This window comes from Ictidomys tridecemlineatus, chromosome 10 (assembly GCF_052094955.1).
Source record: "Ictidomys tridecemlineatus isolate mIctTri1 chromosome 10, mIctTri1.hap1, whole genome shotgun sequence".
NCBI classification, from domain to species: domain Eukaryota; kingdom Metazoa; phylum Chordata; class Mammalia; order Rodentia; family Sciuridae; genus Ictidomys; species Ictidomys tridecemlineatus.
In genome coordinates, this window is record NC_135486.1 from 117,559,057 (window position 1) to 117,586,606 (window position 27,550).

A 27,550-nucleotide genomic window follows, 5' to 3' on the forward strand; every position below is an offset into this window, starting at 1 on the left:
GCCAAAGTGAGGAGACAGGAATGGAATCCTGGCATAGAAGGTGGAGGTGCTCCATGGGCCTCTTGAGAGCCCCAGCTTCCGTGGCCTGGGGAGCAGCAGCCCCTCTGCCCAATCAGCTCCTACCTCCCAGTTCCTTTAGAGGTGGGCTTGGGGAGGGGGTCTGTGTCCTGCCCTGGAGCACCCTCCCTCTTCCATCCCAAACACTGGGAGCTGAAGGGGGCTTTTCATTGATTGAGACAGAGATACATCCCTTAGGAGGAGCTGGGTGTGATTTGGGGGATCTGAAGGAGCAGGGTCTCCTGAAGCACCCAAAGGCCTGGACACTGCAGATTTCCCAAGGATCTCCATTCTCGCCACTCTGAATGGAGACTAGAGGTCACTGCCACCCTGGAAGGCTTTAGATCAGAGCACCCACGTCCAAGCCGTGCAACCTTAAGTGCCTGTGTGTCAGGCTGGAGGAGCACCCTATGGTGGACCATGCTCCCAGGAGGGCTGTGGGGCATCAGGAGGAACCAGCTTGCCATGCGCCTGTGAGGGGATGCTGGGGAGGGGCCTGGGTCTGCCTGTAGCTTAGGAGTGAGAAGGAAATGAAATTTGGGGCTAGTTGACCCCAGCAGATGCCCTTTGGGGACAACCGTCCTCTTAGAGAAAGTAGGGGCATTCTTGGTCCTGCCTAGTTCTTGGCAGTCTTATCTTGGATAGGGGACAGTGAGATGGGCAGGTGACAGATAAGAATGGTCTCTTCTTCTAGCAGATCAGTCTCAAACTGATGGGGCAGTGCTCCGGGGTGAGGGCCGGGTGAATGTCCTCCTGGGCTTCTCTCTGTCTTTGTATGAGGAGACACCTGTCCATCAGCAGCTCCCTCTCAAAATAATCTTTCCTCCAGGTGAACGGGTGGCAATGTGGAAAACAAAGCGGTTCCTGGCCCTTTCCTACAGGTGTCTGAGCAAAGACTAGAGTCACCTGTCTGGGCTTGGTTGGGGACCCAGTGGCTGCTATACCAGATGGCCCCAGAGCTTCCTTTTGGCTTGGTACTCAGGATCCCTCGAAGTCTGGCCTGCCAGGACTGGCTTCCCCTCCTCTCTCTGTATCCCTTGTTAATCCACAGTCTGTATTTGATTCCTAGTATTTCTATTTCAAGCGCTAGGTGGAGGACAGACCCCAATCAGAAGGCCGCAACTCCGAGGGCCATGGGGGTCTGAGATTGGACTGTGGAGGTTGGATGGAGAACAGGATCAGGCCAGCTCTGGGAAGCCCAGTGGAATTGACTCTGGGGGAGTAGTGACGGGCGTGGCCTGGGGGGACAGTTGCTGGAAGAGGAGTGGACAGAGCCACTGGGTGAGACCACACCCACCTGGCAGAGATAACTTTGAGATCAAGAAATATCTAAATGGTTGGTTGGGGTTAGGCCAGGAAAGCCTCCAGTGCCAGCCCAGAATGCGTGGACCCTGGCCTGTAGGCACTGGATAACCTCGGGGGAATTCTGAGCCAGGAGAGGTGCATTTATTGTTTCTTTCCCTTTTCAGCTTAGAGTCCAAACAAAAGTGATATTAGATTCTCATTAATCATTGAACAGCTAGGTGCCCAGCCCCGAAACCATTGTCCTCAGCTCTTTGTGAAGAGCACAGACCCTGTGGTATGTAGCAAGAGAACCTTCCCCACCTGGGGCATCGGTGCCTGCTTCCTGTCCTGAAGAAGGCCCGTGGGACTGTCCTTTCTGACCATTGGGTCCCCATCTCTGATTTGAAGGCCTTGCTTAGGGGTCCTTTGGCTCCAGGGTTGACCCCAAACCCAGCATTGCAGTCATATCCTTGACAGCCCACATCAGCCTGAGGGTTTGTCCTGTTTGTCACTGAAGGAGAAAAGGCAGATTACAGTTCACCCGACTCCCTGTGTGACCTGCAGCCAGTGTCTTAGCCTCTTCATACTGTAGTGTCCCAGCGAAGCCTGCAGATGGTTCTTGTGAGGCAGGGGACCTGGAGCAGGGACTCCTCCATTCAGAGTAGTTATTCTGACAGTGATGGCTTCCGAAGTCCCACCTGGCCCTGAGGTGACTGATTCTCCCACAGCCTCTAATTTGCTGATTGGCCTGAAGAGCTCAGCCTAGGCTGCACTTCTCCTGACTGCACAAGGCCGAGTCTCCCAGGTCTAGTGATCTTTCTAAATGTGGGTACAGATGACTGGAGACGGCGGATTCACCAACTGCTATGGCTGATCAATGTTTGATGCCATCAGATACTTGCCCTCAGGAATACAGAGCAGCTGCCCCCTTGGGACTGATGATGGAGCCTGCCTTCCCTGTACTCAGAGAAGGCACCGGACCACAATTGGGGAATGGCATCAATGCCATCAACCTTTACAAAAGAACGTACAGTTTACAGAACACTTCATATTTGCATCGATAGCACTTTACAGGGCACCACACTTGTCTTCACCACAGCTCAGAAAAGATCCGAGCTCAGAAGAGTTTAGCCTTGGGTCCTGTGTGCCAAGGGCAGAGCCGGGTCTTGTACCCAGTTCTCCTGATAACCAAACATACACCAGGTGAAGAAATAAATAGAAGGTAAAGGAAGAAAAGATAAAAGTGGGACCTCTCTAATCTCAGAAGTTGAGCTGGGGATGGTGGCCTTTGGCCTCTGGGTCCTCTAGGGACCCAGAGGGTGGGGTGAGTATCTGTCTGTATGTGGTCTATGCACCTCAAATCATCTATAGCTATTTTTTAAACTTTTGAGTTTCTTTATGAATCTCGCATTGCCTCATCCTCAGATGTGAGACTCCTGACTCACCCAGCGGGAGATGGGAGGGACACAGAAAAGGTGATTCAGATATTCTGAGTAAAGGATGATGATAGTGGTGGGCACGAAGGACTTCTGGTCCACCCACTGTCCCTGCTTGTGCATGTGTATTTGCTGGGTTGGAGGAGAGATGTGAGAAGCTGAATGGCCAGCTGGAGAGGCCCCGGTGCAGGACGATGCCAGGGACTCTGGGGCAGCCCACACTGGCCAAGAGCTGCATGGAGAGGAGGCTGCCTTCCCATCCAGGGTGTGAGCTGAGTAATTAGTTGAAGCAGTACAAACTCATATATATGCCTTCAAAAGAAGGTAAGCATAGTCCCTCAGACTGGATTGGGTTGTATATCCAGGTGTACCCAGAAAGCCCCAGGAGGCCTTGCAAACATGCTTTTTTCCTGAGGTCAGTTTTGTAATTTTTTCATGCTGTTGCAACAAAATTACCAAGACTAGGTAATTTATAAAGAACTGGAGTTGATTTCTTGCAGTTCTGGAGACTGGTGAAGTCCAAGATCAGGGTGCCGGCAGGTTCAGTGTCTGGTGAGGGCTGCTCTCTGCTTCCAAGATGACACCTTTCTGCTGTGTGCTCCGGAGGGGAGGAATGGCAGAGGGGTGGAAGGGCAAGAGGGTGCCCCCCCACCTGTAGCTCTTTTTATTTTTTTTAATATATATATATATTTTTTTTAGTTGTAGGTGGCACAATACCTTTATTTTATTTATTTATTTTTATGTGGTGCTGAGGATCAAACCCAGGGCCTTGCACATGCTAGGCGGGTGCTCTGCCGCTGTGCCACAACCCCATTCCCACCTGTAGCCCTTTTTAAACAGTGCTGATTTTGTTTGTGAGGGCAGAGCCCTAGGACTTAATCCTGTTGCATTGGGGACTGAGTTTAATGTTGAATGTAAATGTTGAGGAGATGAAAACACTTAAATCATAGCAGTTGGAGTCCAAAGAAAATTTGTAGCCTTTCACCTAGAGAATGTCCAGAGGAGGGTAAGGACAGTGTCACCCTCGAAACATATAGTGCTTAAGCATGAGGAAGAGAAGGCCATACTGCCACCATACCCAGCTACTGCTATGTTTTCTCATCCTCGTCTTTGACTTGCTGAGGACTGTTGGGAGGAAGAGGTTGTGGGAGCTCCAGGTGGCCGCACAAGGTGGGATTTGTTGGGGGACAGCAGGGATTTCTACAGTCCTCTGGTAGAATGAACTCCTTGACCAAGGAGAGACCCTCTCCAGCCAACTTGAGCTGCTTGGGGACCCTGGAGGAGGACAGCAATCCCAGCCTCCACTTCCTTGCACCTGGAGACTTTGGCTCAGCACACGGGCTTGGGAGCAGTTTCTAGAGACCTGTGGGTTCCATGGCTGAGGTCTAGTGTGGCTGGTAAAGGAGAATTTGGCCTCATGTGCAAAGGCAGCAGTTCCAGAGAAGTGAGTCCCAGTGTCCTGGCTGTATCATGTTTACAGAACACAGCCAGCATCGCGATCAGGGGCTTGGCCAGAGTTGTAGATGACATTGGTCTCAACCAGGTTCCAGTGGAGAAGGAAGGAGATTCATTATTTATCTCCTTTAAGGATGCTTAGGAAAAATACTTTTATTAACCATATGACACCTATTATTTTATTTTATTTTGGCAGTACTGGAATTGAACCCGGGGTGCTTTACCACTGAGCCCATCCCCAGCTCTTTTTATTTTTATTTTTTTGAGGCAGGGTCTTGCTAGGTTGCTTATGTCCTCGATAAGTTGCTGAGGCTGGCTTCGAACCTGGGATCCTCTTGCCTCAGCCTCCTGAGCTGCTGGGATTACAGGCACCACCACGGCCACCAGGATCATTTTCTTGATGCACACATCTAGGGGTTGTTTCCTGTTCACCTTTGTCTCCTTTCTGGCCCAGAGAAGTCCCAGTCCAGTCATAGCCAGACAGGCACGTGGTCCGGCAACTGGCCCTGAGCCAGCGGATTCCAGCAGCCTGACAAAATTCACGTTGCCCTGGAGCCACAAAGAAATTAAGCCCTAGATCTAAATTAAGGAAGGAATAGGGGGAAGTCCCAGCGCATCTCCTTCAGATTTCCTGGAGCCCTACTTCATCCTTCATGGAGGCGATTAAGTGGACCAGAGCACTTGGGGGTGGGAGTCCAGCTGGACATGCCCTGAGCATGAAGGATTAGGGAGCCTCTTCTGTGTCCTGAGAATATTCTAGATGCCATACTTGGGCCTCAGAGTCACAGGGCCAGAGGCTGAATCCTGTGGCCACCACCTGGAGGATTTATGGCCGCGCATTAGTCAGGTGACCTCGCTGTGCCTGGTCTCCTCAGCCCTTGGCCAGGTTGGTGGCTGCAGCCTCGCAGGGGTGGCAGGCTGTACTGCCCATGGGGGGCTTAGTAAGCCATGTCTGCGGTTAGTAATGTTTTTGCTCATTAGTTCAGGCAACAAATGAAATTGTTACACTAAAGGTAAAGGGTGGAACATGGCTTCTTTCAGAATGATTCCTGCTGGTCATTTGGATGTGGTCCAAGTGACCCCCCAGGGTTCATGTGTTGAAATTTAATTCCCATCATGAGACATTAGAAGGATAGAAACTCAGTCTGACCACAGTGTTTAGAGACGCCTTTGGGCTGGGCACAGCGCCACACACCGCCGCTTGGGAGGCTGAGGCAGGAGGATTATGAATTCAAAACCAGTCTCAGCAGCTCAGTGAAGCCTTCAGCAACTCAGCGAGACTCTGTCTCTAAACAATATGTAAAAAAGGGCTGGGATGTGGCTCCGTGGTAGAGTGCTTGCCTAGCCTGCGTTAAGCTGTGGGTTCAAGACTCAGTGGTGCCGAATTGAGGGTTGGGGGATGGCACACAGTAGGTGCCTAATGAGTGAGCGACTACATGACGAAAGGAGAAGACCTTCCTGTTGAAGTCAGAGCAGACCTCCCTGGGGGTGGACGTGGAGTGGGTTTGCCAGGAGTGGGGCGAGGAGGAGTGGGCACAGGTGTGACCGCCCAGGTTAAAAATAATCGGCTCGCCTCTGGGAGAACCAGTAAGCGGCTGGGGTGTGCTATTCTGGCCGACAGGTCTCCCCCGCCTTCTGGTGTCAGTGCCTGGAGATGGTGGCCCTCGCTGGTACCCAGATCAGCGTGGGAATGGCCAACTGGGGGCTGAAGCAAAAGTTTTTTTTTTTTTTTTTTTAAACTGAACGTTTCTGTCATCACTTCTCTTTGGAGCACTCAGTTCATCTCATTTTCTGGGACCTAAAATAGCTTTCTTTGCTGGGTTCCTCCTGGACTGAACAGACGTCTGGTAAGATCACAACCTCCACTCCTGCCAGCTACAGATGGCATCGCCAGCCATGGCCCTGGACACAGAGGCTCCCGTGGTGGCAGCTGGAGTCCTGGCCAGTACCTTTTGGCTCTTGAGATGTGCAGAAATTGACCCCTGAGCTGCAGATACTGAAGACCCGCCCCGGCCCTGTGCCAGCCGAGACTGTGCAAGAAGGTGCTGGATGGGTGCTGTCACCTTCCGAGGTGGAGAAGACCGGTTATTGTGATCCAGTGTGATTAGTGCAATGGCAGAGATTTAAGGAAAGTCCCACAGAAGCTCAGAGGTGGAAATAATTGACCCTGCTGTGGTACAGTGGGTTGAGGAAGGAGACCTTTCTTTCATTTGTTCTGAAAAGATTTATAGGGTGCCCTCCACATGCTGCCTGCTGTACCTGGTCCTTGGGGTGCTTTGCAGAACCAGAGGTCCCTGTGTCCTGGAGCCGAGATTGGGGTTGGATTTCCTGGGAGGGGCTGGTGCAGAATAGCCTGAAGGTGCTTGGGTGAAGGAGGGCGGAGGCCTTCCCTGGCTGCTGCGCACCCTGGGAGCCTGACTCCCACCTAGTCTCCACCTGGCCCTCAGTCTGTCAGAGATCATGGCCTCAGCCTTGCCCCCTGGCTCATTGCTGGGCTGCCGAGTCTGGAACTCGCCACCTCTCTGTGCTCTCTCCCTCCTCCTGGGGTCTGTTTGGCAGGGATCACACAGGGCAGTCCAGAGAGACCAAGAGCTTGTCCATGGGGCCAGCTTTCATAGCAGCTGGGGAGGCACTGCGTGCCTTCTGGCATCAGGGAACCGAGTGTCAGTTTTGGCTGTGGCTCTGGTATGGATTGAGGACCATCAGCAGGTCGGGAGACCCTCCCAGCTGAGCCCAGTAACCTCAGCCCATACGAGGCTAGGGCGACAACACTTTGATCCCTGTCTCCTGCCATCCTACTCTCTTGTTCAAGTTGGAGACACTGAGGCTCAGAAATGCGAATCTCCCGGGATCCCTCTTCCTGAGTTCTGGGCTCTGTCTGCGCAGCCGTCTTCCTTCACTGCTTCCCCAGCTCCTGGGGAAGTGCACTGTCTGCCGATGCTGTATGGTGGGGGGCTGCACTGAGCTGTGGTCGTCGGTGGGAATGGGGAGGAAACGGGTGTCTGCAGGAGACATTGAACTTTGGCTGTTTTTAGGAACTATGGAAGGGTGTCACGAAGCTAAGGATCAGGCATTCTCCCACCATCTGACGTGGATGCTGGTCCATACAGACTCAGTGCATTTCTGTGTGTGCACGCACATGTGAATACGCCATAATGAACCCTATGAAAGTGCTGCTTTTAGTGGTCAAAAACAGCCAAATTTTCATTTGATTCAACCAAGCTGGACACACAAACAAATGCAGTCCTACTGTTAACAGAACTTCGTATATTTGGGGTGAGGGTGGGGGCAGGTATTGGGGATTGAACCCAAGGGCACCCTACCACTGAGCCACATCCCCATCCCTTTTTTATTTTTTATTTTGAGATAGGATCTCACTAAGTTGTTGAGGGCCTCACTAAGTTGCTGAGGCTGGCCTTGAACTTGGGATCCTCCTGCCTCAGACTCCCAAGTCTCTAGGATTACAGGCATGCGCCACCACACCTGGTGCTATATGCTTGTATTTTAGCTTTCACTGGGCTGTAGACTGAGAAACAGTATACCATGGTGGTCAAGGCCATGGGTCCTGGGGTTTAAAGTCTGTCTCCACTGTTTACTCACCTAGCAGGTTACCCTGAATCCCTGGGCCAAGGTTTTGCCTTTTGTGTTGTGAGATAGTCATGGAACTTTCTATGCAGAGCTTTGGGGGCTGTTGCAGTCACATGTTTGTGAGGTGCTTAGGTCAGTGCAAGCACTGGGTAAATTTAGTGAGTATCACTGTCTTTCCAATGAGTTCAGGTGACACGTCACCTCATCACGATCAGCCCTCTATTAATACATTTCCCACTCTTGAGGTGAGATCCTTGTATAAATGTCTAAGACTGTTTATCCAGTCATCACTTTCTGCCTTAAGGATGTAGGCGTTGAAGTGTTAGCTTTAAAGAATTCTTTTTACTGATGAGTTTTGAGCTGGGGAGTGAGTATAGGGGAAGGTTCTCTGGGCTGTTGGCCTGTAAACTAACTCACCAGTTAGTCTCAGCCTGTTCCTGCTGCTATAACAAAACCATTTCGACTGCGTGATTTGTTAACAGAAGAAATTTACTTCTCACCATTCTGGAGGCCAGGGAGCCTCTGATGGTGGGGCTGACAGGTTTGGTGTCTGGTAAGGACCTCTTCCATCTGGGGTACATTCTCTCAGCACCGAAGAGATGGAAGGCACAGGCTGCTCTCTGTGGCCTCTGTCTTGGAAGGCTCATCCTGCCCATAGGGCAGAGCCTCGGGGATCACTTAGCTCCTCCTCAGAGGACCCCTCCGCAGGAATGACGCTTTAACTTGGATTCTGTCTCAAGGAACACAGACTTCAATCCATGGCACCCCCTTTGCTTTTCCACTCCCACAGTGACACTGGCAGCTTGGTAGTCCCTCACTCGGGGCATTGTTCACTTCTGAGCCTTGGCCCTACTGTCCTGCAGGCTGATGGCCCTTGTGGCCCTTTTCCAGGCCAGCTCCTCTGGTGAGACAGCTCCTCCTCCAGTGTCATTCCCACCCTTTAGCGCTGGCCACATGCCCAGCCTGTTGCCCTGTATGCTACCCATGGGTGTTGCTCCTCTAAACATGCTGTGGACACACTGCGTGACGCCTGTCCAGCTAGACCTGGTCTTCGAAGCCAGCACTGTCTTCCCTACCTGCGAGCTGACCAGATCCAGCACTTGACACGTAGCTACCCTGTGTGTGTCGGGTGGTGGGATCTAATGAGTAAAGGAAACAAGGAGCGAGTGACTGACTGCTGGAACTCAAATCAGCGGAGGTGGTTGGAAAGGGGTGAGTCTAGGCTAGCCTCAATAGAAGGGTCAGATGATGCAGGACGTGTCTGGAAAACATCCCTGAGGGACAGGAATGATCAGTAGGATTGAAAAGGCCAGCAGAAGCCAGTCCCCAAGCTTTGGTTGCCAGGCCAGGAAGTAGAGCAGATTCTGTACATGTGGCCATGAGCCTGGGTATCAACCACCTTTCTGTTGCTGTAACAAGCACCAGCGTTGATCAGCCTAAAAAGAGAAAAGGTTTATTTTGCTCACCATTTTGGAAGTTCCAGCCCATGATCCATCGGTTGTCTCATGCCTCTTGTGCCTGTGGGAAGGCAGGGCCTCGTGGTAGGAGTGCACAGTACAGGAAGCTGCTCATCTCTTGGCCTCTGGGTAGAGAGAGACCCAGGGAGGCCTGAATCCTGATATCTCCTTCTAAAACGTGTCCAGTGACCCAACAACTTCCCACCAGGACCACTTTTAAAAGCTGTGCCACCTCTCAGTGGAGCCGTGAGCTGGGACCAGGTCTTCAGTGCATGGCCCTCTGAGGACAGATCAAACCGTACCATGAGGGTAGTTGGAGCCATGTTCTATGGAAGGTGGTCTGGCAGCGTTGTGACCACCAGGAGCTGGGGACCTGCAGGCTGTCAGGCCTGGAGGCTCGGTGGCGGCCACCTCTCACCCTCTGTGACCCCTCCGCTCACTCCCCTGAGGATGGCTCTTCTTTGCCCTCAAGAGACAGAGTGTGGTTCTCAGTAGCCTGGCTTTCTGGGGAGGTCACTTTGCAGCTACTGTGGTGATGCAGCCCACCTCCAGGGTCAGCAGCCTCCCTGGCCTGAGAAGGCTCTAGCAGGTCCTCTCCCGCCTGTGCTCCGGGGTCAGGGCAGGGAGGATGGAGGGCCCCTGCCTGATGGACATCCTGTGGCCTCCTGCCGGTGACCGGGCCCTGCATTGCTCACTTGCTGGCGAATTTATTTGGTTCTGACCCGTGTTCTTTCTCAGTCCCTGAAACCAAGGACTTGGCTTCGGCCTCTGTGGGGTTTTTTTGGTGGAAACAAGTCTGATCGTCCTCCTCAGGCCGGGAAAGAGGTGTCTGGGATGCATGCACTTGAACCTGCAGTGAGATCTGGGTTCTGATTCTGGCTCTGCTCCTCACCAGCTGGGTTGCCCAGTTAGCCAGGCATCGTGACCAGCTGGGCAGTTCCCTGAGCTGTCCCGTGCCTCAGTTTCCCCATGTGGTTAGCGGAGTTTGTCCCAGTGTTGTGATAAGGGCTCAGTGAACGATGGGAATGGATCTCGGATCTGTTATGGGCCAGGCGAGGGTGACCGACTGGGCTTCTGCCCAGTAGAGGGAAGGCTTCTCCACCTGTTTTTAGGAGGGAAATCGAGACCCACGGCAGGGAGGGAGGAAGTGAAAGACAAACCAGAGACTCTGAGCCTTTGGCCTTATGTGTACCCTCCTGTTGCTCAGGCCCTGCGTCTTCCTCCCAGTCAGCCCGGAGGTTCCCTCTCTCTTCCTGAAAGTTCTCCTTGAAGAACAAGAAGGACACCAGAGTGACCACATGTGTCTGATTCCCCCGGGGTCTAGCCACTCTCCAAGCTGGACAGGCACCAGGAGGCACAGTAGGCTCCAGGGCTGGTGACCAGCACCAGGGGCAGGACTAGGGCTGGCTGCATGGTGGGGATAGCGGCCAGCTTCTTCCTCCGCGTGCACCCGCCTGCCCTGTGCCCGCTGTGGCTTCGCCCGTGACCTTGCTTCCTCTTTTGCTCTGGAGAGGCTCAGTCCCTGGAAATCTTGGTTAGCTCACCCGTGGCCGCCTGTGGCTGAGCCCTGGCTATGTAGCAGGAAAGTGAGCCTGACCAGGTCCCTGTCCCAGACACTTCCCCTCATACAGAGAAATGCCACCATTTCTCCCATTGGCAAGGGAAGCCCTGGTCCCCTCCTTCGATGTGCTGCCCTTTTGCTCCCCCAAACAGCAGGTGCTTCAGCTGCTGGCTGCCTTCAGCTCCCTCTCTTTTCCTGGACCCCATCAGGGAGGGGGCTTCCATGTCTCCACCAGAGCCAAGCAGCCCTGCTAAAGGCCACGGCACCATCCAATCCAGCGGCCAGGTTTCGTCCCACCTGGTCAGTCAGCAGTTACACGCTGATCACTGCCACCTGACTGTCTTGAACGTGGCTCTCCATGTGGCCCCCAGGGCACCCGCTGTGCTGTTTTCTCGTACCCCTGGGCTGTTCTGCATTTCCGTCCCAGGGTCCTTCCTCTCTGGGGTGTCCCAGACTCCCCATCGGCACTCACTCCTGGGGGGTCTTTCCAGTCCTACATCGAGTGCCCCAGGACAGAAGCTGCAGAGCCCTCTGTCCCTTCCACCTCTGCCCCGTGAGACGGCATCCCTCCCTCTGCCTTCCTGCTCTGGGAGGGGCGCATCACCCAATTTATGAACCTAACCCAGAGCTCTCCTGAATCCTGGGCCTGGCCCAGTCTGCTGCTCCTGTGTGGCTCCGCCTGGATCCCGATAGAGTCTCCATGTACTCCGCCAGGAACGCGCCCCGTCTCCCCACCCAAGCCCGCCCCCCAATGGCCTCTCTGGCCCCTCAGTGGTAGTCCATCCTTCCTGTTGCTCTGGCCAAGAGTTGGTGTGTTAACTGTGCCTCCTTCCTTCCTCCCAGCCCACGTCCATAGTCTCCCGCCATCGCATTCTGCGTCAGCAGACCCCATCGGCTCTACCTTCAAAATAAGATCCAAATCTGACCATATGCGTCACGGTCCGAGCCATGTCATCTCTGGCCTGTGTCACTACAGCAGCATCCTAACTGGGGTCCCTGGGTCCACACCTGGCACTGAGGTGTGTCCTAGCAAAGTGAGTCAGGCCGTGGTACCCCCGTGCTCAAAACCTCCCATTTCCCTGGCACCCCTGCCCTCGTGGCTCCTGTCATACTGGACCTCTTGCTGTCCTCATTCCACAACCTGCTCAGCGTGGCCGTGGTAGTGCCAGGCACAGGAAAGGCCTTCAGAAAATATGTGTTGAACGGCCGCAGGCCTGCGATCACAAGTTTGAGGCCAACCTCCGCAACTTAGCAAGGACCTGTCTCAAAATAAAAAATAAAATAAAAAGGGCTATGAAAGTGGCTCAGTGAAAAAGTGCCCCTGGGTTCAATCCCCAGTGCCAAAAAAGAAAGAAAAAGAAATATATACGGAATAGGAAAAGAATTCCCAGCAGCTGTTCCGAGTTTGAAGACTAGAGATTTGGATGACCTCTAAGAAACTTAACCATGATTGGGGTGAAGCGTGGAACTGGGTGACAGAGCAAGACTGGGCCTCTCAGAGAGCGGGTGACCAACTGTACTGGGCCAGCTCTATAGTTAGAGGCTTCATGGGAGGAGAGCTATTTTTTTGAGATTTATGTAACAGATGTGGTTTTGTATAAATCACACTTCTGTAAACTGAATCCTATTTTAAATGTACTAGCGGAGATTGCTATTTAAAGGAATCTGATGCCAGTTTCTTTTGTAAGATGAATAATCATCTCCTAATTTGTCCCCGGCGTCAATTCACATTTTCCATAAAGCTTTCACGTTGACTTGACTCCTGTGCCTGTCTGAGCTGCGGGGACTCTCCCCGGTGCTGGGGATCCCACTGCCTCCACCACACTCTCTCTGTGCTGTCGACTTCCCCTGTTCCGGACTCTCCATTAGCCGGGCTGTTTCCTGAGACTCGGATGTGGAGTGCTCTCCGGAGATATTCTGGGATCCAGGGCAGGATGTGCAGCGGCCCCTGCCTAGACCAGAGAGTCCATTCTGGGGCATCTGTTCAGTGGGTTGTGCCTTCTGGCTGGGGTCACAGAATTAAGTTCTCAGGGATGTCCAGGTAGAGGCAGGTTTCGGGACCACTGAACACAGTGAAAACCCGTGCTGCCTGCCGTTGGCCCATCCCAGTTGGAGAGCAGATGGAATGGGATGAGGGCTTTGCAGAAGGTAGCTGGTGTGGCCATAGCCAGAGGCCATCCCAGAACAGGGTTTGGGAATGTCTTCTCTCAGTCCCTCTTCTCTCTGCTGATATCTGGGACAAGGTCAAGGTCCTGTGGCCACCCGATGGAGTCTTGTTCAGCTGCTTTCCATGGTCTGCCCACAAGGAACTTGGCTTTCATGGGCCCACTGTCCAGTCTCCCGCACACTCAAATGGGTCTGTCCGAGGCAGGGTCCTCTAGAGAGCATGTGGCTATGAGGTATGGCTGCATGAGAAACCTGGACTAGAATCGGCTTCCTAGAGGGTGGAGGGGAGACTTGGTTGGAGGTGGCTGGGCCTTAGGCAGGTGGCTGACCCAGGCACCTGCTCTAGGTTTTCTGACAGACTTTCTCCTTTTGGTTCTGACTGGAACAAAAGGTTGTAACAACTGGATGCTGTGGTACCTGCCTGTAATCCCAGCCACTGGGGAGGCTGAAATAGGAGGATCCTGAGTTCAAAGCCAGCCTCAGCAACTTAGTGAGGCCCTAAGCAATTCAATAGATCCTGTCTCTAAATAAAATATAAAAAGGGCTGGGATGTGGCTTAATGGTTAAGCATCCCTGGGTTTGATCCCTGGTACAAAAACCAAACAAACAAAAACCAGTCATAGCATCTGCTAGGAGAAGGTTGAACTGTTTTGAAGATGCGAGAAATCCTCCTTTAAGATACAAATGTGTTGAGGTCAGACAGAGGTCTGCTGAGCCAGGAGTTCCGCTCTAACCATCTGAATAATAGAACAGAGAATATGCAGCTCTAGAGAAAGGCTGTGGCCACCCCAGTGTGACTTGGCCACCGGAGCAGGCCCTGCCTCCCTCGCACGGGCTCGGCCTCAGAGGGCAGCAGATGCAGGCTCTAGGGAACAAACTGAGCAATGCTGTTGTCCTCGTCACCCAGCAAGCCTGGCATTCGCGGATCTGAATGAGCCAAACAGGTGAATGGAGAACGTTCAGCCAGAGCCAAGGAGATACCTTGGTGTGGCCATTGTGTGTGTGAAACAGGGTTCTGTGAACTTCTAGGCTGTGCTTCAGGAAAACTGGGTCACAGCTGTGTGCAGGTCACCATCTGAAGTGGGGACCAGGATCAAAAGGGGCCGTGGAGAGGGGCATCGCAGAGGCTGCTGGAGGCTGGATTTCTCGAGATTGGGCCCCGCTGGGAGGGCCCTCTTCCTGCTTCCTTGGGGGTCAGTGGGGTGGATCGCAGAGTGGGAGGTGAGATGGTGGGGGAGGGGCCACTGTGGAAGAAAACCGAGAAGAATACAGAGGGTGTCTGGGCAGAGGACACCACGGGCCTCTGTCCTGCTAGAATGTGACAAGTGCTTCCCAACTCAGTCGCAGGACAGGCGCGTCACCAATGAACCAGTTTAGAACTCACAAGTCCACGGGGCTGGGGGTGTGGCTCAGCGGGAGAGCACTCGCCTAACATGTTCGAGGTCCTGGGTTTCGATAAAGGTATTGCGTCCATCTACAACTAAAAAATAAATATTTTCTTAAAAAAAAAAAGAGCCCACAAGTCCCAAGTCTTGTTCTGTGGACATGATATGTATTCAAATGTCATTTCAGAGTGGCCCTCTGGGGCATGTTTGTTGCTCAGGGTATGTTCTGTGGCCGTTCGCGTCTAGGACAATGGGTTCAGAGACAGAACTGGACAACGAGGGGTTCCCTGCTCCGGACCATCTGTCAGCCAGCGGCCACCCCCACCGCCTTGCGTCCTGATGGCCGGGCGACTTGCTGTGTGTTACTAAAAAAGGAGAGAAGGCGAACCCCGCCTTTGGACAGCTGGGCAGAGGAGGGAGGCGAGGAAGTTGGGCAACGCTGGTGGTTTAGGGGAGGACACGGCCGGGTTGTCGGCTCCTGTGGACCAGCTGTCTCTCTGGAAGTTTCCCTGGAATCCTGCATGAGAAGCCCGTGAGCCCAGCTCAGAGGACACTGGGGCCAGGGTGTGTCTGAGGGCCGTCCCGAGGCCAGCTCCCCAGGCAGCTAACGCTCTGGAAGAGCGGCTGGGGTGATTGAGTCCTTTGGTGTGAGACCTGTGAACGTGACCTTGCAGTTTGGGGTGCTAGGGAAGTGGAACCAAGGTCTCTCTGTGACGAAAGCGGTGGCCCGTGGGTGGGGCTGGGGAGACGGGCCAGCTTCTCCTTTTTCCTAAGACATGGTGTCTGAGCATCTTACCCTGTGCGCTACATGCTAGGCCTTCTGGTGGCCTAAGTGGGTACTCCACATTTGTCAGAAGTTCTGCCACAGGGAGAGAGGCAGCCGGCATTGGGGACAAGGAGTAGCTCTGAGACCCTCATGAAAACAGGTTGTTCTCCTCCCACCCCTTGCTGTCAATCTCGCTTTCCCGGCCACCGGGCGGGAGACCCCAGAGTCAGATGGTTCAGCCCACGGTCACCCAGGCACAGGGAGGGTCCTGCTCTGTGCTCATCCACCTGGAGAAGAGGGGACCAGGCCCCATTCTTTGTCACGGCCTCAGTTCCACCCCATCACCAGAGCCCCCTCTGCCTGTGTCCCATCGCAGCGCAAGGCAAGCGTCGCCCCTGTTACCAGCAACCTTAAAGCCAGTGCCCATGGCCTGGCCCAGGGAACGTACCTGGGTGGCCTCACCTAGTGGGAATGGCCAGGGCAGAGCCCACAGCAGAGGGCAGCAGGGGAGAGAAGCCAGGCTGCTCAGAGGTGCCGAGAGCCCCCAGGTCCTGTTCCCTGACCCCAGGTCACTAGGGCCATCTTGTCACTCTCAGTGTCCCTCCCGCCCACTGGCTGCCCTTTAATAGCCTCTTTCAACTTGCAGTTGGGGTGCTAGGGAAGTGGAACCAAGCTCTGTGTGTCCCTGACTTGGTGGGAAGGTCCCTGAGCTCTATCTGGGCCTCTTGCTCTTTTTATTGACTGGCACTTCTGAGGTGATCTCATGCCTCTGGCTGGTGGCTTTGAACGCCACTACAAGCACCTTGGTAACCCTCAAGTCTGTCCAGCTCGACCCTCTTCCTGCCCTCCCAGCTGCCCGTCTGCCTGGATGCTGTCCCATCTCGTGCTCTCGGGCTGTAACAAAACACCCCAGGCCGAGTTCATCTACGAGCAATGGGAGTTACTGCTCACGTGCTGGAGGCTGGGAGTCCAGGGTCAAGGTTTCACAGGTCGAATCTCGCTCTGTGTCATAGATGGTGCCTTGCCATCGCACCTCGCAGGGTGGAGGGGACGAGCCCGCTGGTGACCACACGGCCTCCCAGAGGCCCGCCTCCTGATGCCCTTGCACTGGGGTTAGGGTGCAGCCCAGGGTCGGTGGGGGCACAGGCTCAGACTGCAGCAGGTGCTCATAGGCGTCTCGAGCCTCCAGCCTCGTCACACACAGACCCACACTCCAGGCCCTGCCACGAGCTGGAATCCCCCCGGTATCCTCTGTTCAGAAAATGCCAGTTCCACCCTCAGATGCCAGGACTTCTTGCTTCCATCTTTCTCTGCCACCGCCACACCAAAAACATCCGTAGACCCAACCGTGCTGTGTTCAGGGTACACCCAGACCCTAGCTGTTGCTCTCCAACTCCTGCCCCCTGTCCTGGTCCAAGCCACCCGTGTGCCTGGCCTGCATTATTGTAATAGTCTCCTGTTTATCATCCCTGCTTCCTGTACTGTGTATTCCCCACTCAGCAGCCAGAGCAGTCCTAAAACCTACAACAACAACAACAATAACAAACAGATCATTCCTCTGCTTTCAGTTCCTTGTCTTGATCAGTTTTCTGTTGCTGTTACAGAGCTCCTGAGACAGGTTAATTCATAAGGAATAGAGGCTTGTGTTGGCTCGTGTTTCTGGAGGCTGGGAATTCCAGCAGGAAGGTTCTGGCACCTGCTCCACTTCTGGAGAGGCCACTTTCTGCTTCCACTCATGGGAGAAAGTGAAGGGCGAGGGTGCAGGTATAGAAGGTGTGACACAGGAGGCCACTTGGCTTTGTAACAGTTCAATCCCATGTTCACTAACCCTGTCCCCATGAGAATTAACCCAGACCCCTGTGAAAGTCGTTGATCCCTCTTAACCTAATTGCCTCTTCAAGGTCCCACCGCTTCTCAACACCATGCCATTGGGGGTGAAATTTCAACATGAGCTTTGGTGGCCACAGACCTCACCCAAGCCACAGGAAGTGCTTTAGGAGCCTCACTCCATCTGGCTGCTTGCTGTGCTCATCCCTCCCTGCCCCAGTCCTGCCGGTCTCAAGACTTTGACTTGCTGTTCCCTCTGACATAAATGGCCCCTGACTTTTCCAGGACATGGTGTAAATGGTGTCCTAGTGCCTTTGAGATTCATCCCTCTCTCTGGGGTTTTTTTTTTATATTGCCAAGTGGCGCCCTGTGGGTGTCCGCCCTGCAGATGGTGTGTCCTCTGCCTGAGGGACACTGGAGTCACCTCCAGAGTGGAGAGGCCTGAGGAGAAGAGAACTGGCGTCTTTCGTGCTCACATGGGGTCCTGGTCTAGCCTGGGGGCTTTCCCTGTGCCTCCCGTGGGGAACTGAGGTCTCTGAAGCTTTCTCGGCCTTTCTTCCCCATCACCCCTTCCCCAGCGTTTTCCTTGATTTCTCTCTCTGACCCGGAGTGGCTCGCCACCCCTGAACACACTCCCTCTCCCTGCCACCCCGCCATGGTCCCTGGACTCTTTCTCCATGATCCCCGGTCCCTTTCTCCTTGACTCTGCCAGATCCCTGGTCCCTTTCTCCACTATACTCCCATGATCCCTGGATTCTTTCTCTATGATCCCGCCATGATCCCATGTCCCTTTCTCCATGACCCCACCATGATCCCTGGTCCCTTTCTCTATGACCCCACCGTGATCCCTGGTCCCTTTCTCTATGACCCCACCGTGATCCCTGGTCCTTTTCTCCATGACCCCATGACTCCTAGTTCTTTTCTCCACCGTGTCGCCAGGCCCCTGGAGGTTGGCGATAGGTTCCTCACCATTTCTCGCCCTCTGAGCCCTTGACTCCTCCGAGTCAAGCCTGGTGCTCCCTCCTCACCGTGGGCGGCCCTGCAGCCCTGCCCCGGGGTCCCGCGGCCCCTCCCCTCGGCCCTGCACTTCCAGTCAGTGCCCCTGCCGCGGTGCTCAGTCCTAAGACGTCCTGGACGGAGAGCCAGATGCGAAAACAGGAGCTTGCACAGCCGCTGGCCGAGGCCGCGTGCCCAGCCTCGCCCGGCCTCTTTACTCTGTGCACACAGGAGCACTGCAGGTGTCCACTCGGGTACCCTCCGCGTTCTGGAGGGCCCTGTCCTTCAGTGTCCCCTCCTGACTCTGCTTGTTACTCTGTGCCACTCACATACTCAGGGCAACTTGGACGCCCTTTCTAGTCTTCATGAAATGCTTTGCATTTGCCCGGCCGGAGAAGGAAGGGGCAGGAGGAAGTCTGGCTTCCTCTCCCGTCAGCAGCCGGCCCTTTGAGGACAAGCTCCACTGGTTAGCGGCATCTGGGAGGTCCCCGCATCCAGTTGTTCACTGTCCATCACAGCTGTCAAAGCCCCCCTGGGCTCGTGTGGCACAGTGTCTCACCAGCTGCAGGGTGGCCCTGCCCTGAATACCAAGGCCTTGTTTTCCAGTGGTAGGTGGACACAATAGCTTTATTTATACACGGTGCTGAGGGTGAGTCCAGGGCCTCACACCAAGGCAAGCGCTCTGCCACTGAGCCACGGCCCCTGCGCCCCCACTTTTTCTAACCACAGTTTCTCAGTGACTCCGTCGGGCTATTCTCTGGGGAATTTACCCTATTTTAGCAACTCCCATTCTCTCCGTCCCCCAGCCCCTGGTAACCACTTTCTGACTCTCAAGAGTCTAACCACTCTAGGGACCTCTGTAACTGTCATTGTTCAGCCCTTGTCCTTTGGTGACTGGCTGATGTCACCTAGCATGGTGTCCTCGAGGTCCCTCTGTGTTTTGGCACGCAGCACAACATCCTTCTGTTTTAGAAATGACTAAGGATTCTGTGTCATGGACAGATACATCTACCTGCCGCTCACTGTTGACAGACCCTGGTCTGCTCCTCCCAGTGCCCCCTGGTTTCCTTAGCTCTTCGGGGCACTGCACAGGCCTGGTCACCCTCCTCCAACTGAACACAGGTTTGCACATCAGTCTTTCTTGGTCTTCTCCACTCTCCCAATCCACTGTCCAGATGGGGACACTACCAAACAGAGCCTGCCTGCCTTGCTTTCATTTTTTTTTTCTCTTTCTTTCACTGGGGATTGAACTCAGGGCTGAGTTCACTGAGCCATGTCCCCAGCCCTTTTTAAGTTTGATTTTGAGACAGGGTCTCATTGAGTTGTTGAGGCCAGCCTTGAACTTACAGTCCTCCTGCCTCAGCCTCCCGAGCTACTGAGAATTCAGGAATTCACCACTGTGCCTGGCTCAGCACCAACCTTTTGGGGATCTGCCTGACCCAACTGTTCAGTTACTTATCACAAATCCAAAAGTCAGAGGATGTGCGGGCTTTAGCGAGGGAGACGGGAGTCATGGTCCTAATTTTGGTAGTTCCCAGTTGATGCAGCAAGCAAAACCCTACAAAGTGGAGAAAGTGCTGCGTTAGCTGGGGGCCATAAAAACATACCCTGGGCCGGGCCCTCAAGCAACAGATATTTATAGACCCGGAAGCCCAAGATCAAAGTGCCAGCTGACCTGGTTTCGCAGTGAGGACTGTCCTTCCAGCCTGTCAGGTGGCCATCTGCTTGCTGTGTCTCCTGACCTAGAGTCGCTTCCACAGGGGGACAGGAATCTGCGCTGCCAGGTTGTCCTGGATGGCTTCTCCAAAGGATCAGTTCCTATTCTCCAGCCTGATCAGTACCTCAAACTAAGGGACCCACTTGCTTTTGCTTTCCACTGTGAGTTGAAGGAGCAAAAGGTCCTGGGGGACCACGCAGCAGACGCGGGTGGGTTTGTGCTGGACCGCTGGGGGTTTCTGAGGGCAGCATGGTGCAGGTGGAGCTGGGTTTGAATTCTGGCCTCACTGGGGCTTTTGGTGCGGGGGTTGGACGGTTCTCACGTGTGCAAAGCACAAGCTACACCACCTGCAGCCCTGACCCTGCCTCCTGTTTTCTTCGCTACCTGAGGCAACTGGACTTGGATAATAGAGGGTCAGATTCCTTGTCCTCCAGAGCCCCCTGGAAGCAAATCACAGCTGGGATGCCCTGTAGGAGGCAGAGGCCCAAGGGAGGGTGCCTGGCCGTGGATGCTGCTGGCACCACGGTCCAGTAACAGTGACAACTACAGACGGTCCCTGACGTAGAAGGGATCAACTTCAGGTGTCTCAGCTTCATGATGGCGTGAAAATGAGCCCACGTAGGTGTCCCATAGCTGTTCTGAAAATGACGCCAGCCCTTCGACACTTTTGTATGGAATAGGCTTTGTGTGGACCACCTGCCAGCAGGGGGCTAATATAAGTGTTCTGAGCGTGTTGAAGAAGCCCAGGCCCAGCCGCCGTGTCTGCTAGTGAGGGGTCGTAAATGCTTCGTGTGTGTCCATGCGCCTGTATGTGTGGAACTGGCACTGAGCAATCTGCAATCCATTTTTATTTATTTATTAAAACCAGGGTCTCACTAAGTTGCTGAGGCTGGTCTCAAACTTGCGATCCTCCTGCCTCAGCCTTCCTCCTGCCAAGTAGCTGGATTACGGGCCTGCACCTCCACACCTGGCTTAATGCATTTTTGACTTAACAGGATTTCAATGTACAGTGAGTTTTTTGGAACGTGACCCCACCATCACCCAAGGAGCCTCTGTACTCTTGTTAATTTTCATAATTTGAAAGACTTAGTTTCACTGATGCTGCAGAAACCCCCGCTGTCCAGCCTCCTGTCCCTTGCTTATTCCCTCACTGTCACAGGTCCCCTGTCCTCGACATGGCCCCAGCCCTCTCTGCCACCCTGGCTCAGACCCGATGTCCCAGCTGTTCCCCGTGGCTGCCCACCTGTGCTGGCCGTGAGTCTCTCCCCACTCCAGGCCTCACTCTGCCTTTCCCCATCGCCAGCCTTGTTACTCCCCGGGGGACTGAGGACCCCAAGGAGCCCGCTTAGCCCTGAATCTCAGGACCAGGCACCTGGGGGAGGATTTTGGTTCACGAAGCTCAGAACCAGTAGCAGGAATACAGGCTGGGCTGGGAGGAGGCTGAGAGCTGGACCAAGCCCCCTCTCCCAAGCTGTTTTCTGTAACTTTCCAAAACCAGTAAGATGAGCTGGCACCATGAAGCCCTGCCGGTTCCAGTTCCCAGTTGCCACCGTGGGCAGGCGTTGCTGAGGCCACTGGCCCTAGGCCTTCCCCTGGGCAGATAAATGCTTGCTTCCCCCTCTGCCTTTGTCCATTTTCTGTTTGCTATAAGAGAACACCCGAGACTAGGTAATTTATAAAGTAAAAAAGTGTATGTAGTGCACAGGGCCGGAGGCCGGGAAGTCCAAGAGCAAGGCCCTGGCAGCTGCTCAGTGCCTTTTGCTCCTTCAACTCACAGTGGAAAGCAAAAGCAAGTGAGTGTGTATGAAGGAGGCTGGACACCATGGTGGAGAGCTGGCGGAGGCCGTTTGAGGCCCTGGGTTCAAGCACCAGCACCACACAGGGAATAAACCAAGGAGCTGGACAGAAGAGGCCGCCTCGCCTCGCTTTGTGACGACCCGCTTTCCTGAGAACAAGCCCACTCCGGAAAGGCATTGACCCCGTCCTTTCAGTCACCTCTCAAGGTCCCCCCTCCTAAGGACACCATGACAGTTAGCCAATGGCAGTCGAATTTCGGCAAAGGGACCAACCAGATTCAAACGGAGGCTCCCTCCTGCTCTCTGCCCATCTCTTCCTTCCTTCCTTCCTTCCTCTTGCTTTCCCTCTTCCCTTCTGCCCTCAGGGCTGCACCCCCACCCGTGGTGCCACCCCCACTCGGGCACTTCCTCCCTGTCCGCCCTGCCATGAGCTGGGCTGGCCTTGGCAGCCCAAGGGCTGGGCTCCTGCCCAGAGCTGTGTGTGTGACCGGACAGGGCCCAGCTGGCCAGCCCAGGCCCCGCTTCCCTCAGAAGTGAAGCCCCAAGGACACCCATTGGCCACGGCCTGGCAGGGCCACCAGGCTGGGGAGGGGCAGGAGGGAGGCCGAGGCTGCGAGGGGAGGAGAGGGCCGCCCTTCCTGCGGTGCCTGCTGGTAATTGGCTCTCTGAGGCCAGCCTGCGACACCGGGGCCAGCGGGCAGGAAGTGGTGCACAATGCCGTTCTTTGAGGGGAGACTCGGCTGGTCTTAGGTCCTGTGTGACTCCAGGGAAATCTGGAGAACAGCCTGTTCCCAGAGGATGTTCTCTAGCCCAGAGCCCCCTCCAGAGGTGAGCCGCTGAGCCCCACTGCCCACCCTGCGCCCAGGAGCCCTGCCCCCACTGCCCTGGCCCGCAGGTAGGCCCCACCTCAGGCCAAGTGACGTCTTGCAGAGTCTGGGGCCGACAGGGACGGGAAGGACTTTGTCCTGTGTGGCCGTGAGTCACCACACACCTGGTCCACAGGAAGCTGAGCCACAGTGCATCCGGACCCTCTGCCCTGCGGGCAGCAGTGGGCCTGTAGAGAGGGACAAAGCCATGTCCCCTTTGTCCTGAATTCTGGTGAGGAGGAAAGGCAACATGCGTGTTGGCTACATTAAGAGAAACTGAAGTTCTTTTTAAGAAAAGAAGAAAGAAAAAGTAGCTTGGAAAGTTCTAGAAAATGGTAAAATGTGGTCTTTGGTCTGAGACTGGGGCAGGATTTAGAATGTTGATAGTCGGGGTCATGTGACATAGGAAGGATAGAGAGGTGGCGTCCCAGGCTCAAAGTGTTATTAAAGCAACAGAGCTGGGCCCCCAGGAACCTCTGCCTGGTGACCTCTGCCTAGCTGACATCCGAGGGTCCTGGAGGGCCTCAGGTTGACCGCAAGGGCTCAGAAAGCTGAGCTTGGCCCTGCCTGGTGCCTCGGAGCCCTGAGCAGCCTGGCCACGGAAGCTGGGCCCCAGGCCGCCGTCCACAAGAAGGCCTCTGCCTTCGGGCCTTGCTGCAAGAGGAGGGCCGGGCACGTACCTTGGAGCTTTGGTTTAGTTGGCCCTAACCTCGGCCAGGCCCCATGGTGCAGTAGGCAAACATCCCACACTCTCCCTGGTTAGAACGCTGCAGAAGTAACTTCTGCTTCAGGAGGAGGGAGGGGTATCTGTATCAGGTCCCCTGCTCGAGAACCTTCTGTGGGTCCCCACCCCAGGGCCTTGTGCCAACTGAGCCACATCCCCAGCCCCCACATCCCACTACTTCTTGCCCTGGTATCCAGGACCCTCCATCATCTGATGGGCCTTTACTGTCTAACCATGGGAAGGGACCTAGAAGTCACCTAATCCAACTTGAGCCGGTTAAGTCTTTTTCACAGTCACCAGGAGTGGTGATTTACTGAGAAAGTGCTACAGTGTCAGCCAGGGGCAGTGGTACATGCCTGTGATCCCAGGGACTCAGAAGGCTGAGGCAGGAGGATGGCAAGTTTGAGGCCAGCCTCAGCAACTTAGCGAGATCCTGTCTCAAAAAGTAAAAAGGGCTGGGGATGTGGTTCAGTAGTTTGGTCCCTCTGGATTCAATCCCCAGGACCAAAAAAACAAACAGAAAATGATACAGAGTCTGGACTCTCCTTCAGAATAATCCAAGGACGGACGGGTCAGTGGCTGGTGGTATAGAATGGGGGAGGGGCGGCCTGCCAACTACAGCTGCAGGGCCAAAGCCAGCCACCACCTGGTTTTGAAAACAAAGCCTTATTGGGTGCAGCCTTGATCACTTGTTTATGTATGTGTTTCTCAGTGGCAGACTTGAGACTGATGGGGACCATGTGGCCCGCAAAGCCTAGAATATTTATTAACTAGTGCTTCCCAGAAAATGTCTGCTGACCCTGGCCCTTGGGAAGCCAGTGTGACCACATGTTTGTAAGGCTTGGTGTCAGGGCCCTAAGGCTGGTCTCTCTGTGTGTGTGTGTGTGTGTGTGTGTGTGTCTGTCTGTCTCCAGGCTTTTCCATAATGGGAGCTTACGACAGCACCTAAACCCAGGCACCCCAGTTCTCATAAGCCACCCTTGGAGACGGAAGCCTTGCTCCCTACAGGCACACGGAGGAGTGTTGACTGAGTAGCTGACCTTGGGGAGACTGGAAATGCACCGTCTCGGTGTTTCCACTCACGGGCTAGGGCACTCAGGCCACCAGCACTGTGGAATGGCATCTCCAAAAATGAGTAAAGGGTGTGCCGGGCACTCGGGGAGAGGTCCAGAAAATAGTTTCCCCATAGAAAAGTGAGATGTGGGGAAGTCTGCAAGTGACCATCCCATGTTTGAAGCCTGCGGATGACAGCTTGGGGTGTTGTCTATGGCTTAGGGGCAAATGACGTCCACGGAGGGAATGGAACAAAATTTTTTAAAAAGGAAAGATTCCTACAAAAGAAAAGTGCATCCGAGACATGATTCCTTTGAATGTGTTTGTGTCAGTGATAGCGATGGATTTGTGTTCTGCAAAATGGAAAGAGACCAGGCCTGGTGTGGTGGTTTGGGCCTGTAATCCAAGCAGTTTGGGAGGCTGAGGCAGGAGGATCACAAGTTCAAAGCCAGCCTCAGCCACAGCAAGGCACTAAGCAACTCAGTGAGACCCTGTCTCTAAATAAAATACAAAATAGGGCTGGGGTGAGGCTCAGTGGTAGTGTGTCCCTGAGTTCAATCCCTGGTGCCCCCCAAATAAAAACGACTGGAAAGCGGTATTTCTCATGTCCTCTGGACGTAATTAAGGAAAGAGAAGGGAATCTGCCAGGGAGTTAAAAAATGCCCAAGAGAGGAAGGTGGGAGACCACAGTGGCCTGCCAGGGAAGTTCCTGTGGGAGGTTAGAGGGACTCGAGGTGACGGAGGGGCAGCGGGATGGGTTTGGGCCACGGTCACCACCCGCCGGGCAGCAGCACCCCTCCCTCCTGCTCCCTGAGGAATAATGTTTCCCTGGGGATGAAAAGCCTCCCTTTGTGCCGGCTTTAATTGCCACCTCCGTGTGCCAAGTGAGTGAGTGGCAGGCAGGCGCAGCAGCTGGGCACAGCCAATGCCAGGCAGCTAAGTCCGTTCTCTTAGGACAGCCAGGCCAGCTGGTCTGGGAGCACTGCCCACCTTTGCCCCCAGTGTCCACCAAGGAGCCAGTGGCGTTTGGACAGGAGGTCAGCGGACAGGGAGGCCATGGGGGGGCAGGAGGGTCTCAGCCCCCCTCAGAGGCTTATTCATTTCACCCGCCTTTCCCCTCCCCCTCTTGTTTTGCAGACTGTCAGCATCAATAAGGCCATTAACACGCAGGAAGTGGCTGTGAAGGAAAAACATGCCAGAAATATCCTTTTGGATGTTGCTCCAGGCCGACCCTGGCGGGGTCAGATGGTGGGACTGAGGTTAGGAGCAGCCAGGTTGGAGTAGCTCCCAGGGAGAGTTGGCTTCAGGGACCACGAACCATCTGGGTGGACTGAGGCCTCCCAGGGCCACCAGGTCAATGGACAGTGGCTTTCCTTTGAGAGGTCTCCTGCAGCTCAGAAGGATTGTCACCTGTTTGCAAAGCCCTCCAGGGTCGCCACTTGGCCCAGAGGGCCACACTGACCCCCTTTGGGGACACCACAGTCATTTCCCCTTTTCTGATCTTGAAATCAAAAAGAAAAAATATCTCAGCTGCAGTTCAGCCGAGGCAGAGGCTCAGCACGGGAGTGAGAGCCATCCTTGTGAACAGGTGCAACAGATGCTGGACGAAAGCAGGAGTTCAGAGTGGACCAGGGAACTGGTAACTCAAATGCCCCTCTCCAAGGTCCCCACCCCAAGCCGACGTGGCTCTATGGCTTGGTAGACAGGTGCAGGCCGACTTTATCCATCCTGAAAGGGTAGAGTTTGGGAGCTTAATCCCTGAAGGCTGAAGGCGAGAGGCCCCCCAGTGGGCTGAGCCTTGGCGATGTGTCCCAGGGCAGGGCAGGTGGAGTCCAGGCCTCGGTTGGCCGGGGGAATCCCAGGTGCCTGGGCTCCTCTGGGTTGCTGTGCCCCAGCCACTCAGGCCCATGAGGTCAGGACAGGCCTCAGGGCCTGAGGAGGCCTTGCAGGTTCATGGTCAGGGGGGCCCCAGCACCGCTCAGTGAGCTTTATTGGTTGAAGTTAGGGCGGGGCTGGAGTGGGGAGCCCCAACCCACTGGGTGCCTCTAGTCGCGTCCTGCGTGAGCCCAGCCAGCTCTTGCCCATTTTCCCCAGAAGTGTTACTGAACAGGGTGGTTCTGCCCACCCCGAGGCGAGCTGATCCCTGGAAGGATGAGTTTTGCAGTTTGCTCACAAGGCAGCTGAGTGTGGAGCAGGGAGAACAGGTCTCGAATCCTCCCTGGGGACAGGGTCATGTGGGGCGACTGGGGGTCAGAAGGGAAGTGAGGGTGATCTGCACATGGTAGTCAGTCGTCAGGGCTCTGGTCAGAGGCACATTCAGAAAATGGTGGTGGGTCTATGGGTGGAGTCTTAGGCCCTCTGAGTCAGAATGTCACTCATGGACACTCTCATAGGCCCAGGTGAAGGGATTGGTGGCTTCAACCAGTTTGAGCTGGACAAGGCCACGTCCAGGTTCCTGAAAAACAACTTAGTGGTTAACCCTGGGGCCATCCCCAGAACTGTCCCCAGAGGTGTAACCTACAGCAAAACCCCTGGAGCCCAGTACTTATCAGTTGGGTGGCTCCTAGAATCACAGTGAAAGCCAGTCGCTCTAGCAGTTGACGCTGGAGGGTCTGTTGGCTTTCCCCTCTGTTTGGAAAGGCCCAGGCCCCTTCTTTACTGTGCCACACTTGATTCTCTCACCAGGATTAAAAATGTACCAAGGAAGGCCCTGGTTTTAAGTGGCCAGTTGATTCTCTCAGGGCATTCTCTGTCCCCACCCCTGCCTGCAGAGAACCTGTGACCAGCCTGACATAGGGCGGGGTGTCATCATCAGGGTCTCTTCTGGGGGCCAGGGCTCTGTAGAGTGAGGCCAAGCCTGCTGTGGCAGGGCCACTTCATGCACGTCACTGCAGGCTACCTGGGGTGGGGCAGGTGGCCTTTGGAAGAGACTCCAACTCCCCTCTGGAGCTCCCTAGCCCACTTTGAGACCCAGTTAAACTAAAGAGCTGGCCAAAGACTCCAGAAGGTGAGTGTCCAGTGCTGTCATTCTGTGAATTTCTTAATGGTGGATAAATGTGGGAACCACCCATTCCCCTCAGCAGGGGTACATGTGCCTGGTGGAGGAGATGAAAACACATGTGTCTTTTATTAGCTGTCCTGGGTGCCACCTGAGTCAGCCTCAGGAACTGTGACCTCAGAAATGCTGTGCAGACAGTCATTTATCTTGGAAGCTTAATGGGGAGCAAGTCGGTCCCCCTCGCCGGGTCCACTCGTGATGAGCCTGGACTGAGTCTTAGATTTTCTTTCTGCACCTGACTCAATCACGGGCATAAAAAATGCCTATAAAACAAAAGAACGACAAAAGGTTTTCCTGGCTTCTTTCAAAGTCAGGTGCCCACTGGCCCGGTACCCACTCTGGCTTCTGTTTGGGGAGA

General features: G+C 54.6%; 1 protein-coding gene across 7 annotated transcripts in view; it reads left to right on the forward strand.

Moving 5' to 3' along the window:
* The window catches only part of Hip1 (huntingtin interacting protein 1), a 132,368-nt gene that overhangs the window by 60,598 nt on the left and 44,220 nt on the right, over positions 1-27,550 (forward strand). For 4 of the 7 annotated variants that reach the window (XM_078023878.1, XM_078023877.1, XM_078023880.1 and 1 more), the window contains exon 2: positions 25,272-25,335. In XM_078023878.1, coding sequence (XP_077880004.1) covers positions 25,272-25,335 — 64 coding nt within the window. Of the gene's footprint in view, positions 1-22,160; positions 22,320-22,368; positions 22,387-25,271; positions 25,336-27,550 lie in introns of those variants that run through there. The other 3 variants (XM_021728582.3, XM_005328517.5, XM_078023879.1) reach the window with 2 other exon arrangements.